A 27,558-nucleotide genomic window follows, 5' to 3' on the forward strand; every position below is an offset into this window, starting at 1 on the left:
TTAGAACAGCATCTACCTCTTAGGAATTTTTTATGTATTAATGAAATAATGTCACAATATTTTTCATATATGAAATACCAACTGACTTCAAAGATACTACTATTCAACACCATCTTCAAAAGACTCCTTAGAATTTTTCTACTTTGCCTAGATTATGAAAACAGGAATGCCCAATGTTAACTCAGAGGCAATGCCCCAAAATATGCACATGGGCAACCTGACAGGGCACCATCAGGCTTCCAAATGCATGAAAGCACAGCCAAGATTAAGCTGTAAAAATCGTGGACAGGTTTGGCTGCTGCTGTGTGTTGTGAATGGTCTCATCAGAGTGGAAGTGGTTCCTGCAATTCATCTCTTATCATCAATGGAAAACAAGACAGACTATTAAAGCCTCTCTTTATTGTTGTTTTAAGAGGAAAACGTTCCACACAGAGGTATCAAAATTTTTGACTATTTAACATCCAGCAAAATGCTTCTTCAATTTATGAGCAATAAAGGATAAAAATTCATGAATAAAGTAATTACATGCAAATTACTATCCTCATGTAGGAAAGCATGCAAATATTCACAGATGACATCCTCAGGTCATTGTAGCACCACGGAATAAAGATCAAGCCTACTGTAAAATAAGCCTGGAAGAACTGAAGTCACTAGCTGGACATGCATCAGACAATAGATTATAAGGTGCCTAACTGCCACAGAAACAAGGACGCAGAGAAAAGGGAATGAAAGGCAGACAGAATATAGTGTTTGCATGACAACAAACTCCAGGCTAAAATAACTTGTTATAAGACATGAAACCCATATTTATCACAAAAATAGTATTTGCCTCTTTTTAGCCATTTAATCATTCCCACCTTGGAGCAGGACAAGATGTCTTAAGTCCCACAACGTAAGACTAAAAGCTGTGTTCATGAAAAATGAGGCTTCATAAGCTAAAGCAGCTTTCCCAGACAGTTAGTGAACAAGAACTTAAAAGTCATATAAGTTAATATATTAAAATGTATTTATTGTAATTTAGTATAAACAATTTATAAATCCACATATATGAATATGTAATTCCGATATAATTATGAAAAATCACAAAAAAAATCACAAAAAGAAAAATCACAAATGTACTGACTGAGACAGAGCTAGAAACAGCTAGTAACAACAGTTACCGCTATTAAATAGATGGTGGTTACAAAGCTAATTGCTGGGCAATTTTTATATATTAAGCATCAAAAAGGCCATCAGACCTACATTTTCCCTTTCGTTGACAGATGATGACAGCAATTAGGAATAATTTTTGCCACTTCTGTGACTTGCAAAGTCCCACTTCTGGCCAGCCCTCCATGATGTCTTCATGGGGGAGGAGAGAAGATGAAATACAGAAAGGAAAAAGACAGGAAGAAAGAGTTCTCTGTTACAAGCAAAGCTAGGCATGTCCACCTACATTGAAGGGACAGAAAATATGGAATAATCAAGCCCATCTGACAGACAGCCTTTAAGATTTTTTTGCTTTGCTAGCCTGTTTGGAAAAGATAAAAAGACTATAGAAATTCCATTCTTAGTCAACAGCTGTCCCTGCTAAGTTATGACAGTAGTTTTCAAAGGTCTTGTTCCTAGGATCCACTCTTAACAATTATTAAAGACCCTAAAGAGCTTTTGCTTATGTGGGTTACATCTATCATTATTTACTGTACTAAATAACTAAATTACATGTTTTAATTTTTACGAATTCAGTTTTAAAATAACTAAAAAGCAGTTACATTTAAAATAAGTAACATTTTAATGAAAAATAACTATTTCCCAGAATAAAAAATATTAAGTGATTAGAATACCATGGTTTTACAAATCTCTTTAGTATTTAACACTAAATATTAAATAATAATCCAGACAGCTAGATTATTTCATTTGCTTTTGTATTCAGTGTGCTGTGGCATGCTGTTCTGGCTGAAGTATAAGGAAGAAGATCCCTTGAAATGGTCCAGAGGGGGACCCTCAAGAGTTGCCATGGACCACACTTTTTGAATCCCTGAGTTAGAGGTTTAAATTCAAGATTCCCAATTTTACACCTGATTTAGCCCAAAGGAAAATTAAAACATGGAGAACTACAAAGTACATAGTAATTTAGGCCTTATTAGCTCTAATGATTAGGGTATCTGTAGACTTTTTTTTTTTTTTTTTAAAGACACAGGGCCTCACTGTAGCCCAGGCTGGAGTGGTGCAGTGGCGTGATCATAGCTCACTGTAACCTCAAACTCCCAGGCTCAAGTGATCCTCCTGCCTCAGCTTCTCAAGAAGCTAGGGCTATAGGTGTACGCCATCATGCCCACCTAAATTTTGTTTGTTTGTTTTTGTTTTTGAGACAGAGTCTCGCTGTTGCCCAGGCTGGAGTGCAGTGGCACGATCTCGGCTCACTGCAGGCTCTGCCCCCCCGGGGTTCACGCCATTCTCCTGCCTTGTAGCTGGGAATACAGGGGCCCGCCACCACGCCCGGCTACTTTTTTTGTATTTTTAGTAGAGACGGGGTTTCACTGTGTTAGCCAGGATGGTCTCGATCTCCTGACCTCGTGATCCACCTGCCTCGGCCTCCCAAAGTGCTGGGATTACAGGCGTGAGCCACGGTGCCCAGCCTGCCCACCTAATTTTTAATATATGTATTTTTAAAGACAAGATCTCACTATGTTGCCCAGGCTGGTCTGAAACTCCTGGCCTCAAGAGATCTTCCCAAAGCACTGAGATTACAGGCCTGAGCTACCATGCCTGGCCCCAGTGAGAAGAGAATCAGCCTGGCCTGAGGTCTGTAAACTTTAAGAGGATAAGCTACTATCAAATATTCACTCAAATTTTCCTTTTAGTGACTATGAATTATTAGATATAATTTCAAGCATTAATCAACACAAATATTGGAAGATAAAGCTATAGTCATTTTCTGGTCCCAATTCCAACCCAGAACTTCAAGGTTGTTCTTGTGTGTAAATGGGGGATCAGAAAACAGAAGCATAAAGGGAGGGCAAGGAAAGAGAACAGAAGAGAAGCATCCTTCCAAGAGAGTCTGGCCCTAACACATCCATGGTAGGTAAAGAATACCTAAATACAGTCCTTGGGAGAACTGACATTAGTTACTCAAACAATTTTCCTTAGAGCTTAACTGTCTCACAACCCCGGTTGAGAAAGGCTAAGGAAGGGGCTGAAAACTGAGACTTTGAGGTGTAACAGGTAGGCCACAGGATCTGGAGGCCTAATTCAGTAGCTCCCAATCTTTTCAACAGCTAGAAACCCTTTTATACTGTAATTAACCCCCCTTGAACTCAATATTTAGAGTGAATCTGCCCAAAGAAACTGTATTTATCATTAATCTTAAGAAATTAATGAAGTTTCTTTTGCCACATTGTGAACTATTTGAAGCCAGAATTGTGTCTATGTACCTTTCTTTCTAAAACCTGGACTGAGGCTCACAGTAAAACTCAAACTTATGCTGAATTACATTTTCATTTTTACCTGTTTCTCCCAAAGTACTGATTTTCTTCATATAGTAGAAATAATTTTAGGTGTCACACACATTATATTCAAACATATATGATACTTTCCCGGAGACATCTATTATTTGTTTTGTTTTGTTTTGTTTTGTTTTTGTTTTTGTTTTTTTTTGAGACAGAGTCTCACTCTGTCACCCAGGCCGGAGTGCAGTGGTGTGATCTCAGCTCACTGCAACCTCCGCCTCCTGGGTTCAAGTGATTCTCTTGCCTCAGCCTTCTGAGTAGCCAGGATTACAGGTGCGCACCACCATGCCCAGCTTATTTTCGTATTTTTAGTAGAGATGGGGTTTCACCATGTTGGTCAGGCTGGTCTCGAACTCCTGACCTCGTAATCCACCCGCCTTGGCCTCCCAAAGTGCTGGGATTACAGACGTGAGCCACTGCACCCGGCCGAGACCTCTATTATTAACATATGAGAATGGGTAGCCAGAATTCTTTCTTAATGAAAAAGTTACCTAAGTGAAGTACAATCAGAACCATATTGGTTTCCTGTTTAAATTCACCTCATTCTACCACTGTTTGAATTTTCTTCTCTATTTCTGCCTTCACTCAGGAACTGAATGCTTGACTTACAGCCTCCAGTAGCTCCCTTTTCAAACCACAGCTACCTTTCTGGAGTACAGCTTTACTCACATTATCACTCTTGCTTGAAAACTTACACTGAATCTCTATCACCCAAAGGTCTCAAACACCCTTCTTGATCACCTACCTTTCTGCTATTTATTCCCACCAGGCCAAACAATTCCCTGCTCCACAAACACAGCTCATTCTTCCCATTTTTTGTACACGTATGCTATTCCTCAGGCCTGATATGTCTTTCCCCCTCATCTTCCCATGCCTACAGTATGTCCAACTTTCAAAATCCAGACCTGAAAGTCAGCTCGTCACTAATATGTTCCCGGCTGCTCCAGTGAGAAGAAGGCTCATCCCCTTCACACACCCAATACAGTATGTCATCTGTCCTCAGACAGGGTTTCTCTTGTGTGTTATGGTTGTGTCTTATCTCCCCTGTAAGAGGAGAAAGAAGATCTGTGAGGACAAGACTTGTGTCTAATTTGCCCTGGCATACAGATGCACTCAAATGATGGATGAATTGATTTTTCTATAGGAAAAAAAAAACACCCAAAAGATACGTCTTTACTGGGCAGTTAAGACAAAGCAGATGTTGGAGAAAATTTGAAAGTCTACCTTTTTTTTTTTTCCTCTAAGTTAATCCACATAGAATTTTCATTTTTTTTTTGGACATTAGCATTCAAAACAACATTTCATAGCTTAATACTATGCCTTTGCCTTGTTTAATTTCCATGATATCCTGACATAAATATTCTCATGATTCACATTTTATAAATTAGGAAACAGCTTTAGAGAAGGCAACCTGCCACCAGAGGGAGAGACAGAACTAGAGTCTTTTGACTCGAAACTCAAGTTCTGTCTACTAAATCACAATAAAGACCTTAACATTTTACTTAAAAACACAAAACTAAAAGTAAATTCAAATTTTCTCTTTCCTAATTTCTCACTCTAAACTGATTTCCCTCAAAGGCGTTTTTAAAAATGCTTTGAAGATCCTGAATGGAAGGCCAAACGCAGTAAAAAGAAATGGCCTGAAGGCTCGAAAACCCAATCCCCTTTGTGCCTCCCTTTCTAGGTATGGACAGCCTGGGGAAATCCCAGCTCTCCATGTCAATCTTTCTAATTGGAAATTGGGAGTGACAACAGACATATTAACCTCACATTACTGTGATTCACAAAGGGAGGACTGTGAGAGGTAAGTATGAGAAGAAAGTAGAGCAGGCAGACCTATGAAAAGACTGTTCCCACCTACCCAATCCCCGAACCTGTTACTTAATACTTAGTGAACAGATTTTTTTTTTCTTTTTTGAGGCGGAGTTTTTGCTCGTCACCCAGGCTGGAGTGCAGTGGCACAATCTCAGGTCACTGCAACCTCCGCCTCCCGGGTTCAAGCAATTCTCCTGCCTCAGCCTCCCAAGTAACTGGGACTACAGGTGCCCGCCACCACGCCCAGCTAATTTTTGTGTTTTTAGTAGATGGGGTTTCACCATATTGGCCAGGCTGGTCTCGAACTCCTGGTCTCAAGTGATGCACCCGCCTTGGCCTCCCAAAGTGCTGCGATTACAGGTGTGCGCCACCACACCCGGCCGAACAGATAGGTTTTATAGGGTTCAAAATGTTAATTCTCCAGTAAGATTAGTTGTTTCAGAAAGCTAAACTAAAAAACTTTGTCCAGGGTTATCTTTGGGATTCTTTTCAGGTCCAAATTTTTAAGATTTCATGAAAGCACTAAAAGAACCCCAAATGCAGTATATCCAGAACCAAATGTGTTATCTACAGCACAGTATTTCCTCTTCCACCCTCTTCCACTCTGTCTCTGGTTAACAGTACCATCTTTACTGGGGGCCCAAACTGACACACCTGGTCATCATTTTAAAACACTGTTCTCTCCTTCCCGGCCTGCCCATTACATCTTACTGATAAAGAGAAAAGAGGTTGAGTTCTAAGATCTCGGTACAAAAGCCACTAATGCCACTGTCTAGCTGTGGGTCCTCGAGTCACTACAGTTACCTTCTGTAAGTGCCAATCTCATTTCTAAAACAAGGATAATATCACCAACCTTGTAGGGTTGTTATAAAGATGATTGGTTATGTATATGCCAGATTAAGACCAGGCACACAGAAGGTGACCAATAAATAGATCATTATTCCTGCCTCAGAATGGCTTTAATTTCTATATGAGGACAAAGGTAGAAAGCTAGAACACTGCCATGGCAGGTACAGCCAGCACTAAATGAAAGCTGGTCACCTCCTTTTCATTCTGCTCCTCTCCTCTCTCTACTTTGTCAGTTCAGGCCTCATCTTTCTCACCAGTATTATTACAACAGTGTCCTGAATTGATCTTCATGCTTGTAAACTTGCATGCTCACCACACTTGTCCTAAAGCACAAACTTGATCGTATCAATCCTTTATTTAGCATCCTTCAATGACTCTTCACCACCACCATGACAAAATGCACACTCGTCAGCACCAGGCCCTTCCCAACCTTATCTCTTGGGATGCCCTGCTCCTGAACCCCACCACATAAATTCTCATGTCCAAGCCACATCATGGCATATTTGTTATTTCCCAATTGCTCCATGCTCTCATGCTTCCAAACCTATCTAGAATGTTCTATCACTGATGAGCCCTCCCCATTCTTCAAAACATAGCTGAAACATCACCTTCTCTTCAAAGCTTTCCCTGACCCTAGAATTTTCTTTGATATTCCGAAGGCCTTTCTTCACACTACATTCGCAAGCTGTATCCTAATTTTGCTGGCCTTGTTTCTGGCAGCTGTAGCCCGACTGTGACATCAGGCAAGGGACAGGCTTTATTTATCATTTTTGTATTATTCCCAGTGCCTAACACAGTTTGTAAAAAACACGCTTTATTGAAAATATTTTTGTGATATAAGCTTAATACTGTTTGCATTAATATCAACAATCTGGAAGACTAAAAAACAAAACTGTCACTATAACGTATTTCTGGAAACTATTGAGATTTTTTTAATCCTATTAATTCCAAACATAAAGAGATTTTTAAATGCTGTGATAAAACTCACATAAATGCACATACTGGAAGGTGTATGTCAGGCCAAATTATCATTAAAAAATGAAATCTCAGTATTACAAAACCTCTAGAAAATTTCAACCATAAGGAAAGTATGACTTTTGACCATGTTCTCATGTTCAATAGATTAAAAAATAAAACCCAACAAAAGTAGTCTTTTAGATAATGGTAAAATACTTATTTTGGGGTATTCTGTTTGAAAAGGCATGCTTCATCTTGGCTGAGAACAAAAGCAGTGGGATAATCTTACTGGTTATGCATATAATTTTCTTTTTTTTGGATTTAAAAAATTATTCCTATTTTCAAATGATTTAAACCTTTTAAAAAAATAAAACAGTTGGGCAAATTTGCCTCCACCAATTATCACAAAAATTAACTTTGTAGTTTATATAATCCATAACTATTACCTATAAAAATCTATAAATGTACTGGATAAATAATAGAGAAATCAAAAATATCACTTTAGGTAATACACCCATTTAAAATTGAATCCATTTCCATGGAGAAAGGAAAAAATACACTGTAGCATTTGGTATAAAAGGAAGAGCACTAATTCAGCTCTTTTTCAAAAATGTTAGAACATGTGATTTGTGTTTTTTTAACTTCCAAATATAACTCACTGTATTTAGCACCTTCTGTACTTTCCAGTATATTAGATAATTGCATACCAAGTTAAAAACAAAATAAAGGAAAACATTTCTGCCACCCACCATTTTCATTAAAAAAAGGAAATATTACACAAACACACAGAGCACCTTGTAAAGGTTGGTATGACTAGCCCCCCAGAAAGCTGTTTTTTATAAATTTAAAAAATTTGAGGATTTAGGGGACATGGGAGAAGAGGAAAGGAAAATTATGTGATTATTGGTTTTAGCACAAAAGGTGAGCTAGTAATTTTCAAATTCAGTTCTAGAGAACCATGGAGGCATCTCGGTGGTTGCGGATCCAGAACCCTACATCAATTAGAGAAGCTCCATATTTTTTGTCCATTTATACACTGAACTACCAAAGATCTCATTTGCACAAAAATGTCCATAACTTTTAAAAGTCTGAAAATCACTGAGAAGGATTAGCCAATGACAACAGCGGATAATATTGATATTAGCACCTAATAAATAAAAATACAAACAGAAATGTTTAATATGGAAAAATGTTTTAAAAAGTGGTAAAACATTAAGAAACGGGCAAGACTAATATTTGTAGCTGCTTTGTCAATAAGTTTGTTCTGCTTCTCATCGGTTTTATCAGGCTACAGTTTGTAAAGGGAAGGGACATGTAAGTTAAGCTTTTTCAACTTGGTTTTGGAAGAAAGACAGTAGATGATTTCAGCAGCGAATTGGCTGTGTACCCAAAGCAAAGATTTTTGGCAGGGTATGATCAAGCTGAGAGGTGACATTATTGGGTATGTTTGTTTAGATAAAGGGGAGGTGGCCCATATAATGTTGGGGTACGGTATATACCTTTTCTACATTGGAGAATCTGTGTAAGAAATTATATCTATTCCCAAGAACACTCCTGATCCTTTTTTTTTTTTTTTTTTTTGAGACAGAGTCTTGCTCAGTTGCCCAGGTTGGAGTGCAGTGGCACGATCTCAGCTCACTGCAAGCTCTGCCTCCCGGGTTCACGCCATTCTCCTGCCTCAGCCTCTCGAGTAGCTGGGACTACAGGCGCCTGCCACCACGCCCGGCTAATTTTTTTGTATTTTTTAGTAGAGACAGGGTTTCAGCATGTTAGCCAGGATGGTCTCAATCTCCTGACCTCGTGATCCACCCGCCTCGGCCTCCCAAAGTGCTGGGATTACAGGCGTGAGGCACTGTGCCCGGCCCTGATTCTTAACATCTTACTCTCTCCCATGCTTCTACTTCCACACTAATTAAGGCCATCAAAAATAAGAAATAGTACTTAACTACAGTAATTTATGAAAACAGTCATTTTCTAAGTAAATCAGACTATTTAGAACTTAGCCATTCTATATGGTTTTTTTTCCATGATGAAAAACTACAGAACTAAAAGCTTCCTTGCCAGTGACCTGATCCACAATACCAGGAGGCAGCTGTGATGGACTCATTTCTTCCACCATTATCTCTTTCCTCAGCCCCTTAGTATGAGTGGTTGAGATTGTGACTGAGAAGAGAATAAAGTATCAAAATCATCTAACAAGAAGCCTTTTTCCCACACTAAAATGCTTGTGTAGCTTGTAAAATGATGGTCGATTTTCCTATTTGTCAAACTTTCTATAATGTGGAACACTGTTTCTTAATGCTTATTACTTTACAATGGAGAATGTAATTGAGTCTCTCCACATTAAGATTCATTAATTGAAAAGATCAAGATAAAAAAAAAAAAAAGGCTGTGCACGGTGGCTCATGCCTGTAATCCCAGCACTTTGGGAGGCCGAGGTGGGCAGATCACTTGAGGTCAGAAGTTTGAGACCAGCCTGGCCAATACGGTAAAACGCCATCTCTATTAAAAATACAAAAATTAGCTGGGCATGGTGGTGCGCGCCAGCAATCCCAGCTACTTGGGAGGCTAAGGAGGGAGAATCACTCAAACCCAGGAGGCAGAGGTTGCAGTGAGCCAAGATCGCATCACTGCACTCCAGCCTGGGCAACAGAGCTAGGCTCCGTCTCAAAAAATAAATAAATAAATAAATCAGAAAAAAAACCATTAATTAGCATTTGCATTTTGAAATCAAACCATATGACTACTCGTTGAGAGAAACAATCCTTTCCATTTGGCTAAAAACTAAAAATCAAAAGTCAATGACAAGAGGAATAATGATTTTAACTACTTTTTAAAAAGGAACATTTCATTCCTAAGTTCCTAATATCAGTAACATTTAGTTTCTAATATCAACGGATACACTTTTGAAAGTTTAGAAATCAAAATAATGCTAGTTTGTTCTAAAACATGGGAAAGTCAAACGTCTACTCTCCAAACTTTGATACCTTAATTATTTATCACATAACTGACCTATCCAACAAGATATTAAGAATCACGATTCTAGCTTCTTCCCTACGGTAAAACTACAGTAAATGAAAAGCAATTCTATACCTATGATAGCATGCCAATAAAATACTGACACCTACAAAAGAAGTACAGAGACTTAGAGAAATGACCTACATACAAGACTGTACAGACTTTCCTATGCTGTTTTCTGGACTTAGAGACACACCAGGCCAAGTTCTAGTGGTTTATTTTCTCAAACTAGACAAAATATGCAAACTATGTATAATTTATGTATTGATATTAATTTCCTCAAAAGAAGATCTGATACAAAACATCTAAAGGCATAACAACTTTAAGTTTCTGCAAGATCCCAAAATGTCTTCTTGCTCTGAAATTAGTATTTGACAGACTAACACATGAGCTAGATGCTTCAATCCTTTTTAGTATAAGGCAACATACACATTTTTAATGTATTTATAACAGATTTTGAACAGATTTTGATATTCTATACTTTCAACAAAGTATCAAATTTTCATCTGACTGCAACTCTTTCCTCTTAAAATATATATTGTTTACAGTGCATTTATATCATTAAAATCATTACTAAATATACAATATAGGCAAGAGTAATCATATTTGTGTTTTTATGTATAACAATTACTTTCTGATTATAAAATCTATCTCTTCAAAGAAATAACCACACACTGGTACATTGTTCTATTTTTTAAACCAAGACAAAACTGAGCTTATTCTTGGCATATATACGGTTTTTAAAAATTGGGATTTTTTAAAAAGTGATTTCTATATATATTTCTAACCAATATGCACTATCAGAGGAGATGCAATTCATGACTGGTACCACCTGAGGGCACTCCTAAAATCTTTAAAAAACCGAGAATCACATTTTTACCTACTGGGAAGGAGACCCAGTCCTACTTCAAGTTCATGGTTTGAAAAATGTCTTTCAGAAAACATGTATTTCTTTACACAAAGATGATAAATAAGCATAATTCCTATCCACTGCATATTCTCTGGGCTTCATGTACTCGCAACAAAAGTGTTTCTAAAGCAGGATGAAACACATCTAAATACTTCAAATAAAAGGGTTACAGAATTAAAGAGAACTAAACTTACAGGATTATCTTTCTAGATTATACATTTATCATCAATAAAAAGTTCACATTTCTACAGAAAATAAAAATTCAAGAACTACTTCAAATATATACAAGATCTAAAAGTTAAAAAACAGTTTTAACATATACATGGCACTTCAGTTCAAGAATACAAGTAAACCTTCAGTTTTGCTTTGTCTCTGGAAAAAGAAAGAAAATACAAGTAAACCACGGGCACCTTACCTGTTTCCTGTGAATTTAACACTTCTAAGGCATGCATCATGGCACTTGCGAAGACATTGGCATCCTCTTTGCTGCCAAAGTTGAGACCATACACCTGTCTAGCATCTCGCCACTGGTGGAAGGTCTGTGTAGCTTGATTGTACTTCAACCCTTTAGGAATGGCACAATTTATCACGACCTAAAAAATAATAATTCTTTATAAAGTCAAACCAATAACTGGCAAAATCAAGGATGTCAACAAATGCTGATTGTATATATTCATTCAAATGTGTTCCTAACAGACCTTGGCAAAAATTGCTTAAAAAATTATCTGGGTAAAATCTACAGAAATATCAGTCTGATAGAAGTTAAGCTTTTTGCTGATTACAAAGGTCTGCCATAAAACAGTAAATCAGCTGGGCATGGTGGCTCATGCCTGTAATCCCAGCACTTTGGGAGGCCGAGGCAGGCGGATCACGAGGTCAGGAGATCTAGACCATCCTGGCTAACATGGTGAAACCCCATCTCTACTAAAAATACAAAAAATTAGCCAGGCGCGGTGGCGGGTGCCTGTAGTCCCAGCTACTCAGGAGGCTGAGGCAGGAAAATGGTGTGAACCCAGGAGATGGAGTTTGCAGCAAGCCAAGATCGCACCACTGCACTCCAGCCTGGGCAACAGAGTGAGACTCCGAAAAAAAAAAAAAAAAAAAAAAAACGTACATCAGCAAAACAAAAAAAAATTTTCCTCATTAAATATATTTTAACTTGTTTGCTGAAGTTTTACAAATACAAAAAAGTATACACAACCTAAGAGTGTATCTCCGTGAATGTTCACATGAAGTCAGTACCCTGATTAAGAAATCAAACAGCAGGCCGGGCGCGGTGGCTCAAGCCTGTAATCCCAGCACTTTGGGAGGCCGAGGCGGGCGGATCACGAGGTCAGGAGATCGAGACCATCCTGGCTAACACGGTGAAACCCCGTCTCTACTAAAAATACAAAAAATTAGCCAGGTGTGTTGGCGGGCGCCTGTAGTCCCAGCTACTCGGGAGGCTGAGGCAGGAGAATGGCGTGAACCCGGGAGGCGGAGCTTGCGGTGAGCCGAGATCGCGCCACTGCACTCCAGCCTGGGGCACAGAGCAAGACTCCGTCTCAAAAAAAAAAAAAAAAAAAAAAAAAAAGAAATCAAACAGCAACACCAGAAGCCCCTCTTCTTAATTCCTCCCACCTCCCAAAAGGTACAAGCCACACTTCTAACATCATAAATGACTACATTTATATGAAATCCAAAAACTAACATATCAATCTGAGGAGGGTCTTGAGTACCTATATAGGGATCTTAAGTATCTTTCATTAGATTTATTTCCTACTATTAATCGAGTTTTGTAGGTTTTTGGATTTTATATAAATGGAGTTATATAACATGTATTATAACATATCTGCTCTCTTATCCTCAAAATTATAAGAGCCATCCACTTGTTGCATGCAGCTGTGGTTTGTTCATTTTCATTGCTCTATGGCAGTCCTTTGTATAAATCATATTTATTTAACCATTCTCCCATTAATGAACAATTGGATTATTTGCAGTTTGGGCTATTAAAAATTGCGATGTTATGAACTTTCTACTGCATGTCTTTTGGTATAAACAAGCATTCATTTTTGTTGGGCACATACCCAGGAGTGGAAATATCACAGGACATGTGTATGTTCAGCTTTAGTAGAAAATTCCAAGTAGCTTTCCAAATTGGTTCTAGTAATTTACACTTCTACAAGAGTATACAAGAGCTTGTGCTACTTCCACATACTATGCAACATTACAACTGGTACTGTCAGTCTTTATTTTAGCAATTCTGGTGGGTATGAATGCTTTATCACTGCAGTTTTAGTTTGCATTTCCCTGATTTTTATTAGCTATCTAGATGTCTCTTTTTGTGAATATCTGCTTGAATTAAGTCTCTTGTCCATTTTTCTCCTGAGTTGTCAATTTTTTTCTTCTTTGATTTCTAAGCCCTTTATATATTCTAGATATGATATCATTGTTGGTTATGTGTGTTGCATATATCTTACGCCATTCTATGAATCGCCTTTTCACTCTTAACAGTGTCTTGATGGATATAAGTTCTTCACTTTGATTCTGTTCAAATTAGCAATCTTTTCATTTATAGTTACTGCTTTAGTGCCCTGTTTAACAAATGTTTCTCAATCACAAGATTATGAAAATATTGTCCCATATTATCTTGAAGAAGCTTTATTATTTTACCTTTCACATTTCTATCCCCAATCCAACTGGAATTGATCTGTGCCTATGGTGTGAGGTAGGGATCAAGTTTGCTATTTGTTTCAATATGGCTGTCCAAATGATCCAGCACTATCACTGTGCTGCAGGTTTGCCTGCAGCACATAAATCAAGTGTCTATATGGCTCTACTTTCTCCTATAGATCAATATGCCTTTTTGCCAACTCTACAATGTCTTAGTTGTTGTAGCCTTATACGAAATCTAGATGAGTATTAGAGTGTGTCTTCCTGTTTCATTCTTTAAAATTGCTTTGGCTCTTCTCAGTCCTTTGTGTGCAGCTAGTTTTACATTCTTTTTTTTTTTTCTTTTTTTTTTTTTGAGACAGAGTCTTGCTGTCACCCAGGCTGGAGTGCAGTGGCGCGATCTCGGCTCACTGCAGGCTCTGCCCCACCGGGGTTCACGCCATTCTCCTGCCTCAGCCTCCCGAGTAGCTGGGACTACAGGCGCCCGCCATCTCGCCCGGCTAATTTTTTGTATTTTTAGTAGAGACGGGGTTTCACTGTGTTGGCCAGGATGGTCTCGATCTCCTGACCTCGTGATCCGCCCGCCTCGGCCTCCCAAAGTGCTGGGATTACAGGTGTGAGCCACCGCGCCCGGCCTAGTTTTACATTCTGATTATCAGTTTCTACTAAAGAAATTTTGGGGACTTTGAGGTTGCATGAAAGCTAACATATCAATCTGAGGGGCTCTTAAGTATCTTTATAGGGGTCTTGAGTATCTTTCATTAGATTTATTATTTTCTATTATTAATTGAGTTCTAAGTATTAGAATCTTCTAATATTCCTAATAATTTACATTAAAGTTTTTTCCTCTAAATACACAACCATGTGATCTGCAATGGACAGCTTTATTTCTTCCTTTCCAATCCATTCACAATGTATTTATCTTCATACACTGGCTAGAAATAACAATACAATGCTGAAAAAAAGTGTTCATAACAAGTATCTTTATTTTCTGATTTTAGAGGGAAAGCTTTCTCAATTAAACCATTAAAAGTATGATCTTTCACACCAGGTGAGGTGGATCATGCCTGTAATTCCAGCACTTTGGGAGGCCAAGGCAGGTGGATCACTTGACATCAGGAGTTCGAGACCAGCCTGGCCAACATGGTGAAACCCCGTCTCTGCTAAAAATACAAAACTTAGCCAGGCATGGTGGCATGTGCCTGTAATCCCGGCTACTTGGGAGGCTGAGGCAGAAGAATCACTTGAACCCAGGAAGCAGAGGTTGCAGTGAGCTGAGACTCTGCCACTGCACTCCAGCCTGTGCAACAGAGTGACACTCTGTCTCAAAAAATAAATACATAAATAAATAAATGATCTTTCATGTAATAATTTTATTGATATCTTTTACCTGGGGAAAAACCCTATTACTTGATAGCTAAGGGTTTCCATCATGATTGAATACTGCATTTTATCAAGTCCTCCCCAACATCTCTTGAGGTGACAGGTTTTTCTGTTTTTATGCAGTAAATTACACTGATGATTTTCTAGTATTAAATCAACCTTACATTCCTAGGATAAACAATCTTGGTCCTCACATATCAATTTTTATAAATCTCTAGATTTTTGTTTGATACTGCTCTGTTTGAAATTTTTACATGCACTTTTATGAGAGAGATTCACCTGTAATTTCCTCTCTATTGTATTCATACCAGGTTTTGATACCAAAGTAATGCTGGACTTAAAATGAATTGGCACTGTAGAGTTGACAAAAAGATAGGCATCCTCTTTTTGTATTCTCTGGAAAAAAGTAGGTAATATTGGTGTTCTTTAGTTGTTAAAGGTTTAGTTGAAAAGGACACCACCAGTAGTGCCAGCTAAACGAAGTTTTCTTCCCTTTACTTCTTTTAATGATAGTCTTAATTTCTTTAAAGTGTTTTCGTAGGAATTTCTACATCTACATTTTCAAAATTACTAAAATAAAGTAGCTCAAAATATCTCCTTAATCACTTAAATGTCTGTAAGATTCACAGTGATGTCCCTTCTTTCTTCATAATGGTTAAACCATTCTTTTTTTTTTTTTCAAGAGCTGTCCCTCACAAGGACTTTAGAGACAAACCTCTCCTCCTTAGTGTGTTTGCTTTCTACTGCATTAATTTCTGCTTTTTTTTTTGAGACGGAGTCTCGCTCTGTCGCCCAGGCTGGAGTGCAGTGGCGCCATCTCGGCTCACTGCAAGCTCTGCCTCCCGGGTTCACACATTCTCCTGCCTCAGCCTCCCGAGTAGCTGGAACTACAGGCGCCTGCCACCACGCCCTGCTAATTTTTTGTATTTTTAGTAGAGGTGGGGTTTCACTGTGTTAGCCAGGATGGTCTTGATCTCCTGACCTTGTAATCCACCCACCTCGGCCTCCCAAAGTGCTGAGATTACAGGCGTAAGCCACCGTGCCTGGCCTGCTTCTGCTCTTATCTTTATTGTTACCCTCTTTCTATTAATATTCTATATGGCTTTAATGGCCTGTTATTTAATTTCTTGAGATGCATCCTGAGTCTGGCTGAAAAGTCAACAATACTTTTTCTTATTTCATTGTGATTTCTTCTCTGACTCATGGACTATTCAGAAAGGTATTTCTTAACACCTACACCTATGAGATTCTCTATTATCTTATTTCTAGATTAATTCTGCTGTGACCATACACTTTGTATGATTTTAATCCTTTGAAATTTGTTGACACTTTCTTTAGGGCCAAGCATACATACAATTTTGAAATTGTGACATGTACATTTCAAAGGTATGTGGTATATATGTCAATTAGGCTAGGGAGGTAATTGTATTGTTCGAGCCTTCTATACATTCTTACAGACCTTTTTTTCTGACTGCCTGTTCCATCAGTTACTAACAGAAGTAAGTTAAAGTCTCCTGCTGTGACTCATAAATTTGTAACCAGAACAAGAGGAACTGTGAGATGTCTGGTTCCAAAATGGCAGCGCAGAAGCAAGCTATGGCAAAAGCCGCCATTACTTCTGCAGCAACCTAATAGTTCCCTACTCTCCCTGCCTCCTCTCCCCCTCAACAAAACAAAATCAAGAATACAGCACCAGCAATATCCCACAACTCAAATAGGAGTAGGAGACAGTTCCTGGAGACACAGAGAAATAAAAAAGCTCTCAGCAGACAGTAAGAGAATCAGATCTCCATATCCACAATGGCCCTCCCCACAGCCTGCTGGCACCAAGCATGCAGAAAATCTCCCCCAACTCACGCCTTCTACACTGGAAAAAGTGAGATCAAGGTAAACAAACTTCTCCACCATCCTGGGTTCATGGCAAAAGATCCATCTGTCATCTCAAACCACGGGAAGCACTGGGAGTGCCAGAAGGGAGAAATATCCCTGAGAACAGCCAGAGACAAAGTGGGGAAGCAAGACTAGCCCAGAAAGTCTGCTCTGTAACTTGGCCAAAGGAGACACCGAGTCAAAGTGGCTGTTCAGCAGCACCACAGCCAGCCTTCCCACACTACCAGGACATCCCCATTGGGACTTCCTCAATTTGGGATGGGTAGCTCTCTGTTTACTAGAACCTAGGGAAATCTGAACTTTTTTTTTTTTTTTTTTTTTTTTTTGAGACAGGGGCTTCCTGTGCCCCCCAAGGCTGGAGGTAGCTCATGGTAATTCTAGCACTTTGGGAGGCTGAGGCAGGTGCATCACTTGAGGTCAGGAGTTCGAGACCAGCCTGACCAACATGGCAAAACCCTGTCTCTACTAAAAATACAAAAATTAGCCAGGCATGGTGGCACATGCCTGTAATCCAGCTGCCTGGGAGGCAGGAGAATCACTTGAACCCGGGAGACGAAGGCTGCAGTGAGCCAAGATCACGGCATTACACTGCAGCCTGGGTGACACAGTGAGACTCTGTCTCAAAAAAAAAAAAAAAAAAAAGATTAAAATATTATGTACATTTTACCATAAGGCTGGAGTGCAGTGGCTATTCACAGGCACAATCATAGGACATGACAGTCTTGAACTCCTGGTCCTAGGCAGTTATCCTGCCTCAGCCTCCCGAATAGCTGGGACTATAGGCACAAGCCACTGTGCCCACCCTCCTGATGTGGTTTTTATAAATATTGGGGTGGGGGTGTCACAATTCCTTAGAAGACACTAGAAACCCAAAGCTACTAAATTTTAACATTATCAGAAAATTAGAAGACCCATTTTAAGGCAAATCAATATCCCTGCTTGGCAAATAGCTTAAAATGGCAAACAAGAGAAAAGATGTGTTACATTTACTTTTTCAATTGTTCATAACAGAATGCTAGAAAAAGTTGTGGAAAATATTACTAGAATCAAAATTATATAAACTACTGTTTCCTTTTTCCAATATAAAAATTTGAAATCTGGGGCTGGGCGTGGTAGCTCATGCCTGTAATCCCAGCACTTTGGGAGGCCAAGGCGGGCAGATCACGATATCAGGAGATTGAGACCATCCTGGCCAACATGGTGAAACCCTGTCTCTACTAAAAATACAAAAATAGCTGGGCTTGGTGGTGCATGCCTGCAATCCCTGCTACTCGGGAGGCTGAGGCAGGAGAATAGCTTGAACCAGGGAGTCAGGTTGCAGTGAACAGAGATTGCACCACTGCACTCCAGCCTGGCGACAGTGAGACTCCGTCTCAAAAACAAAAACAAAATTTTTTTAATCTGAATTAATTCTTTCACTCATCTAACCACTGAGGATAGACAGTACTGCAAATAATCTTTAAAAGTATTAAAATTAAATATTTTCAGGCTGGGCGCAGTGGCTCACGCCTGTAATCCCAGCACTTTGGGAGGTGGAGGTGAGCAGATCATGAGGTCAGGAGATCGAAACCAACCTGGCCAACATGGTGAAACCCTGTCTCTACTAAAAACATAAAAATTAGCCAGGCGTGGTGGCACGTGCCTGTAATCCCAGCTGCTCGGGAGGCTGAGGCAGGAGAATCGCTTGAACCAGGGAGTTGAGGGTTGCAGTGAGGTGAGATGGCGCCACTGCACTCCAGCCTGGCGACAGAGTGAGATTCCGTCTCAAAAATAAAATAAAATAAAATAAGTATTTTCACTTAATAACTACTTATTGGATGTCCACTAAGCATGCTGTCAGGTTTGGACTACATCATAATCTTAAATTCTGTGCTTCAGATCCAGTGAGCTTGAGTCTAGACTGGTGGTGATGTTCCATCTCACACATGCCTACCCATTTTTAGCCTGACCATAACAGAGTAAATAGGGCAGTAAACACCCACACTTCCTTGTGACCTGGCTCACTATCTTATCCTGTCTATGAGGTCATCCATGACCCTTTCTCCTATCTTCTAAACAAACTGATGATGCTTTTATGCCCTCACTGTGCTCTATTTTACACTTATCACAACTGAAACATTTAACTGTGGTTCTTTGCTTATGTGCTTAACATCTCCATCCTGCCTCAGCCTCCTGAGTAGCTGGGATTACAGGCGCGCACCACTACGCCTGGCTAATTTTTGTATTTTTAGTAGAGACTGAGTTTTACCATGTTGGTCAGGCTCTTCTCAAACTCCTGACCTTGTGATCCACTCACCTCAGCCTCCCAAAGTACTGGGATTAAAGGCGTGAGCCACTGCGCCCGGCCAACATCCCCATTCTTTACTGCATCTTTGATTCAAGGTCAGGAACAATATTCTATATAAAACCCAAGCACAGGCCGGGCGCAGTGGCTCACGCCTGTAATCCCATCCCTGTAATCCCATGGAGATCAAGACCATCCTGGCTAACACAGTGAAACCCCATCTCTACTAAAAATACAAAAAATTAGCCGGGCATGGTGACGGGCGCTTGTAGTCCCAGCTGCTCGGGAGGCTGAGGCAGGAGAATGGCGTGAACCCAGGAGGCGGAGCTTGCAGTGAGATGAGATCGAGCCACTGCACTCCAGCCTGGGCGACAGAGCGAGACTCCGTCTCAAAAAAAAAAACCACACCCAAGCATAGTACCCATAAGCACTTAATAAATGTTAGGCTGGAAAATGAAGTATTTTTTTATATATTTATATAATTGTACATATTCAATTTTATAAGTAAATGGTGGGTGGTTTTAACAGCTCTTACTATATGAAGTTTAGATGTTTAGTAAATTATAACAACATGTGCCCACTTACAACAGACTGACAACCACTAAGATACGTAAGAATGATGGCCAGCCACAGTGGCTCATGCCTATAATCTCAGCTACTCAGGAGACTGAGGCAGAGGGTTATCACTTGAGCCCTGGAGGTCAAGGCTGCAGTGAGCTATGGTCACACCACTGCATTCCAGCCTGGGCAACAGAGCAAAACACTGTGTCAAAAAAAAAAAAAAAAAAAATGCAAGAATGAAAGACAGAAAACCAATTATTTATTAGATTTATTCTTAGGGATGGTGTTTCCTTAAGTATCATTATATCAATAAAATTATATTTTCTAATTGTTTATTGCTTATACAAAAATGCGAGTGGCTTTTATATACTAATCATGTAACTAGCAACCTCACTGAAAATCTTGTCAGTTCTAATAGTTTATCTGCAGATACTCCTGGGAGATTTTTATGCAGACAATTACATCATTGGTGAGTAACCAGCTGTTTCTTTCTTATCAATTCTTACAGCTTCTATTTCTTAAACTTTGTATGGCTAGGTTATCTAGTACCTCCTCTGTAACACTAAATGAAAGTGATTAGAGCTGAAATGCTCATTTATTAACAAATTTAATGGAAATGCTCTTGACACTGTACTATCCTGTAAGATAATTGCTGTATGCTTCTATTATCCACCCATATCAGCTGAAGAAGATTAATTTTATGCCTAATGTGATGAGAACTGTTATGCATTCATTCAAATTTTATCAAATGCTTTTTCCAGAACCTCTTGCTTTTGTAGGTTTTCTCCTGGGAAATAACATTAGTAAGTTATCTAATGTTAACCATCCTTATATCACTAAGGCGAACAATGGTAAGCCCTATTTGATCAAGAAGTGATTTTGTTTTGTTTTTTACTCATTACTACATTTGGTCTGCTAATATCTTACTGAGGACTATTATATCTAGGTATATATTCATAACTGAAGACTGGCTCCTCTCCCAGACATGTTCTATGTTTTGGATATCAAAATTATACAAGCCTTATAAAATATCATTTTCTACAATGGTTGCATAAAACAGAAAATATCGTGACATTTTAGATTTCATTTGTAAATGCTCTGCACTCTCCTGCAGCTTTTTAAAATTTGGGGGGCAGATTATTTACTACTGATTTATTTCATGATTGTAGGTCTATCATATTTTCCTATTCTTCAGTTTTAGGAAGTTATGTTTTTCTACAAAATGGCCTACTTATTGGCATAAAGTTTTTCATAATATTTTATTTCCTTCGGTAACTATAGTGGTATTATTTTCATTCCTAAAATTGGTTATTTGTACTGTTCCTTTTTTTTTTTTTTTTTTTTTGAGACATGGTCTTGTTCTGTCTCCCAGGTTGGAGTGCAGTGGCACAATCACACTCACTACAGTCTCCACCTTCCAAGCTTAAGTGATTCTTCCACCTCAGCCTCTCAAGTAGCTGGGACTACAGGCACACACATCACACCTGGCTAGTTGTTGGGGTTTTTCTCTCTTTTTTTTTTTTTTTTTTTTTTTTTTTGGAGATGGCGTTTCACTCTTGTTGCCCAGGCTGGAGTGCAATGGCACAATCTCGGCTCACTGCAACCTCCGCCTCCCAGGGAACAAGCGATTCTTCCACCTCAGCCTCCCAAGTAGCTCGAATTACAGGCATGCGCCACCACACCCGGCAATTTTTTTTTTTTTTTTTTTAAGTAGAGACGGGGTTTCACCATGTTAGTCAGGCTGGTTGCGAACTCCTGACCTCAGGTGATCCACCTGCATTGGCCTCCCAAAGTGCTGGGATTACAGACAAGCACCACCACGCCTGGCCTGTTGGGGTTTTAAAAAATAGTTTTGTGGAGACAGAGTCTCATTATGTTGACCAGGCTGGTCTTGAACTCTTGGGCAAGCAATCTTCCTGCCTTGGCGTCCCAAAGAGCTGGGATTACAGGTGTGAGCCACCACGCCAGCTAGTTTATCTTTTCAATGAAGCAGCTTTTGTATTAACAAATACTATTTATTTTCATTTAATTAATATCTTTTTAATATTTTCTTCTGCTTTCTTTGGGTTAAGCTCATTATTTTTTAGTTTCCCTTTTTTTCCTACTACATGCAATTAAGACTTGCCCATCTAACAACAGCTTAGATGTCCTACAGGTTTCTATATGTAATATCACTCAGGTCTCAGTGTTTTCTTATTTTCTGAATATTTTCTAATATTCATAATAATTTCCTCTTAATGTCACAATTTAGAAGCACAGTTTTAAATTTTTAAATGTTTTAAGAAACATTCTATTTGCCAAAATCTAAGAGTCATAGGATAGTTTACTTCTCCTGGAAATAAAAATTTTGGTATTTCATATGCAAATTTCCTAGCTTAAATTTCTTTCCGGGCCTGGCGCGTTGGCTCATGCCTGTAACCCTTGCACTTTGGGAGACTGAGGCAGGCGGATCACCAGAGGCCAGGAGTTCAAAACCAGCCTGACCAACATGGAGAAACCCCATCTCTACTAAAAATACAAAATCAGCCAGGCATGGTGGCACATGCCTGTAATTCCAGCTACTCTGGAGGCTGAGGCAGGAGAATCGCTTGAACCCGGGAGGCAGAGGTTGCAGTGAGCCGAGATCGCGCCATTGCACTCCAGCCTGGGCGACAAGAGCAAAACTCCGTCTCAAATAATAATAAAAAAAAATGTCTTTCTGATTATCTTCAAATATTATTTTTCGTTTCTCTAAATGTAGGATTGTTCATCAGTACTTTCAAATAACCAATTCACTAAATTTACCAAAAATGTAGTTACTTTACAGCTATCAGTTTAGAATGTTGTATTAAGAAGGTTCAACAATTTCTACAAAATTTTAATTGTCCAGTTTTCTTTTTTTTCCCCCATAATAACATCTCGGGGTGTATTTGATTTATCTCTGGCCTAAGTCACTGCTGGAACAAAGACAAAGATGAGAGAGTGCTCCCCAGAACCTGGACTACAAATAGGACAGAGGGGGCTCTTGGTAAAAAGCCTGAGAGACCAGAAAAAGGCTGTGCAACACAACAAGGAAACTGGAGCCTAGAGGAAAAGGCAGGAAGACTAAGGAGGGAAAAGAAGAGAGTAAGAGGGCGGGGCACAGGGGAGAGACAGAGAGAAGGGAGCCGGAGAGGGCAGAAAGAGGGGCAAGACTAAACCGTTTGTATAAATGGATAAATCTGGTGAATTCAGTGAATTGCTCTTTCTACAGACTGACTCAGAGCTGTGAAAGTTCATCTCCACGCAGGCACCACATTTGTTTTTACCACGTGCCCCAACAGTTTCAGTGCTCTACAACCAGTGTTTCCTAATTTCTTGGCTTAAGTTGCTTAAGTGAAGGAGTTTCTCATTTCTCGGGGGAGCTTCGGAGCCAGCTAAGAAAGCAACTAACTCCTTTGCTTCCCTGTGCTGATAGGAGGATTTCTCTTAGTCCTCTTTCTACGGGGTGTAGCCCTTCTCAGATTGCTAGTTTTCTGTGTTTTTGTTTTTTTGTTTTTTGTTTTGCCAAAATACCAGTTTCACAGCCCAACCTCTTGTAGGCCCACAGCCCCTATATGCATACACGACAAATCTTACCAATCCATAATCACCATCCTAAAACCCAGGGCTAATGCAGCATCTGTTTACACCACACCACCACACAATGTAGGGGAAACCTAGGAACCTACCTTTCTTTATAAGAGCTCAGCTGGGCAATGAAGAAGAAAATTTGTTACATTCTTTCTGCATGTGTAGCAGGATGATTTTTAAAGTCAGTTGATTCCAACATCTTTGGTAAATATTTTTTCCCAAAGTATTTTGTAAATCTACTCTTTGTAAAAGTTCTTACTATTAGTATATAGTTAATGTTAGTAAGAGCTTATCTGCCTTTTCCTCTATCTACTGCTCTTGATCTGTTAAGGCCCAAGAAATCAAGTAATCAGATAATCCAGCTACTTTCTAAGAAATCCGGAGCAAGGAATTAGTAAAAGCTTAGCTGTCGCCCCAGACATGAACTGCAAAAGCCGAACTATTCCAGCAACCTCAATACCTACTATTTTTCTATCATATGTGAATTTAACAGTGTTTTCTGAAACTATCTATACTTTCAACTCCCTCTTCTAACCCCATATCCCAAACTTTGGCAGGAAATGAATTCCATAAACATACAATCTGCCACTTAAGTAGTTTTGTTTCTGTTTGTCCTTAATTTGCTTTAGATTTCAAAAACTAACTAATTCAAGGCCAGAAAATCTAATGAAAATTCATCATAAAAGAACTCGTATTTCTATTTTTGTACAATTTGGTCTAAATCTTCATTTAAGTTCAGGCTTCATAAAAGGTAGAAAGGATGGAGAGACAATTTCATATTCAGTTTTTCCCAGAGAGACTATTTTGATTAGAGTTTTAAAACTACTTTATTTTACGGAATATACCAAGTCCTTCTGTAATACTAAATCATTTTTAACAAGAATTGTAGTAAAGCCTTACCTGATGGTCCTGAATCTTCCTGCCCACCACTCTGAATGTGTTGTTGCCTGTATGGTGATAGATATGAACTCTGCTGAATCCAGTTGAGCCACCAGCTGGCACCCACTTCTTATTGGCATCATCATAAACCATCACAGCAGCTCTTGCCTGACAGATACTCTGTTCACTGTAAAAATAAAATAAAATATTCAAACTTACAATATTTAAAATATGCTAAGTGTTCCACATAGCCACATAAACCTAGGAGTCAGTCAACAGTCAGTGCTATTACTGGGTGCTGGAAACAACAATGGACAAGACAGAGGCTTCCTGCCTTTGTGCGTAGAGTCTAATGGTGAAGACAAACCAAAAAAAAAACTATAATTAAAAGACCGAAAGGAGAGCAGGACCCACGAAGAACACTTAGATAAGCAACACAAGAAATGGTTCTTCTAAATTTGAGTATCTAATTCATTCACTAAACTGAATACAACTATTATGTTGGTTCAAAAGTAATTGCACTTTTTGCTATTTTAATGGCAAAAACCGCAATTACTTTTGCACCAACCTAATACAAGTGTAAATTAGTCATTATTTGCTTAACTGCATACATGTTTAGTATATTGATGACCTGTCTGTGATAACACCTTATTTACTGAGAAAATTATTTTTATCCTCAGGCTTGCCTTAAAGTCTGTAACGAAGTCTGATAATCAACCATCTGCCCCTTTTAGACATGGAGTGGCCTCTAACAACCAATGGATGGCAGTGTAACTAAATTCCTCATTCCCCTTGGGCAAGGTAACATCCCATGCTTCAAATTTCTTCATTTAAAAATGAAAATGTAAAATGAGATAATTTCTAAAGACCCCACTAGATTTTAAATTCTAGCCTCCACAGATAAATATTAAAGGGGAAAAGGCCAATTCTGTCATAGAATCTTTAAACATTAGCTTCATCTATCTCAATTATTCTTACCAAGCGAGACTGAGATACACAAATAAATAAAATAGAGACGCCAGGCACAGTGGCTCAATGCCTGTAATCCCAGCACCTTGGGAAACCAAGGTGGGAGAATAACCTGAGGCCAGGAGTTTAAGACCAGCCTGGGCAATATATCAAGAACCCGTCTCTATTTTTAAAATAAAATATAAAGATAATCTCAATTTCGTCTTAAGCAATGGGTTCATCTTTCAAATACTCTAGGATATTAGAATACGCACATCAACTCTATGCTGTTAACCCAATTAAAATAACTCAACCTCAATACAGACAAGCCTTCTGATACTCCTGATGACTTAATAGTCGTTAACGGAAATCATCTGAAGTAGCTCATGCAACCACATCCTTCACAAAAGCACTGCTTATTCTACCGATTTTATCTCAAAAATTTTAAACAATAAATCATGTGGGTTCTTTCCTAAAAATTCTCAGAAGCAGAAAGTCACCCTCACACTCTCCCCTCTTGCTCGTGCATCTGCCCCACCTCTTAACCCATCCAAGAAGGATAATGAAATGCAACTTTGCAGGAGATGGCATGTGTTTTATTCTTGTCCTTGATGACAGAAGATCACTGAAGGCCTAAAGAGGTCACAGCACTGAGTAATAAAATTGCGTCAGAACAACAGGGTTATAATTATTTGTAATTTTCCATTAGAAAAATGTTTACAAAAACTAACTTGTAACAATATTTGTGCAGCAAACCCAATGGTAATGTCTAAATTTTTATGCTGCACTGACATTTTTGGTAAAATACTTCTGGGAATGCAAACAAGCCAATGACTAAAACTTGAATTATTTTTAATAAAAGATAGATTAAAGGGCATTTGTCAGTAGCAGCTGAAAAATCTCTCCATCATTCACAACAGAAATATTTTGTATGTGATGACATTTACATAACCCTATGGAAAGATTACATGAAACAAGCTAAGGCAAAGTGCCTCTTACAGCTTACAATTCAAGCAACAAATTTACTGCTAAATGTAAATAATTCAATAAACAAATCTAGAATAATACAGGATAGTAGTTTCCAGTTTTCAAATAATATTTTTGCAGCTACATTGTTTCCAAGATTCCCAAGATTCAAGAAATAATGTCTTGGGGTGTGGGGGGCTGGGGCAGGGACAGCGTTAGGAGAAATACCTAATGTAAATGACGAGTTGATGGGTGCAGCAAACCAACATGGCACATGTATACCTACGTAACAAACCTGCACGTTGTGCACATGTACCCTAGAACTTAAATAATAAAAAAATAAAATCATGTCTCTTTAAGAAGTGTCAGTAAGATCATATAAGCTAAAGCAGTACCTCGTTTTGTAAATAGGTCACTTCATGCCTCAAAAAAATTTTTTTCTTTTAAGTATAAGAAATCTATAACAAGAAAAGTTAGCTTTAATGGCCCCAAAGTTTTCCTCTACTTTTTTTCTCCAAATGAACATATCCAAGTAGCCAAGTCAAAAATGCAAAAAATTAATTGGTTTTCTGATGAAGATGAAAAGAAATCTTCAAAATGAAATGTTAAAACATTTCCAATTCTAAACAAAGCTGAGAATAAAGAGAAGAAAAAATAAGCTATGGGTAAGAGCTGAGGTGTTATTAGAGAGGTAGTAATAGCCATGTGGGTATGTGGCACACTGTGAAAGGATTGGCTAAACCCAAATAACTGTGTAATCCTAGAAGATATCAGGCACTGGTGGGGCGCAGTGGCTCACACCTGTAATCCCAGCACTTTGGGAGGCCAAGGCAGGTGGATCACCTGAGTTTAGTAATTCGAGACCAGCCTGGCCAACATGGGGAAACCCCATCTCTACTAAAAATACAAAAATTAGCTGGGTGTGGTGGCAGGCACCTGTAATCCCAGCTACTTGGGAGGCTGAAGCAGGAGAATCATAATCACACCACTAGACTCCAGCCTGGGCAACAGAGCAACACTCCATCTCAAAAAAAAAAAGACATTAGGCACTCAGAGAAGCCCCATCAAGGCCCAGCCAGGAAAGGATGGCACTGCCTGCTGGGGTTTAGCGACAAATACAACTCAGTCCTCTTATTCCTTTCCACAGCATCTGAGGACCTCTACTCACTAGAGACATCCTGTCATGTAATAAAAAATACAGCTGACCATTGAACAACATGGGAGCTGCGCAGGTCCACATATACATGGATTTCTTTTTCCAGTGTGTTTTTCAGTATTTTTTCCAGTGTTACACTGGAAAAACTGTGCCTGCCTCCTCTTCCACCTCCTTCTCCTCTCCCACCTTACCCTTCCTAAGACAGCAAGGC

At 39.0% G+C, this 27,558-nt stretch overlaps 1 protein-coding gene across 7 annotated transcripts in view; it reads right to left on the bottom strand.

Annotated features, from left to right (window-relative positions):
* The window catches only part of ENAH (ENAH actin regulator), a 159,410-nt gene that overhangs the window by 49,179 nt on the left and 82,673 nt on the right, over positions 1-27,558 (bottom strand). For all 7 annotated transcript variants that reach the window (XM_032136330.2, XM_058430914.1, XM_058430915.1 and 4 more), the window contains 2 exons: positions 24,299-24,464; positions 11,453-11,630 (listed from right to left, as the gene is read on the bottom strand). In XM_032136330.2, coding sequence (XP_031992221.1) covers positions 11,453-11,630; positions 24,299-24,464 — 344 coding nt within the window. The remainder of the gene's footprint in view (positions 1-11,452; positions 11,631-24,298; positions 24,465-27,558) is intronic.

The sequence above is a fragment of the Hylobates moloch genome, unplaced genomic scaffold (genome assembly GCF_009828535.3).
Source record: "Hylobates moloch isolate HMO894 unplaced genomic scaffold, HMol_V3 SCAFFOLD_18, whole genome shotgun sequence".
Lineage (NCBI taxonomy): Eukaryota > Metazoa > Chordata > Mammalia > Primates > Hylobatidae > Hylobates > Hylobates moloch.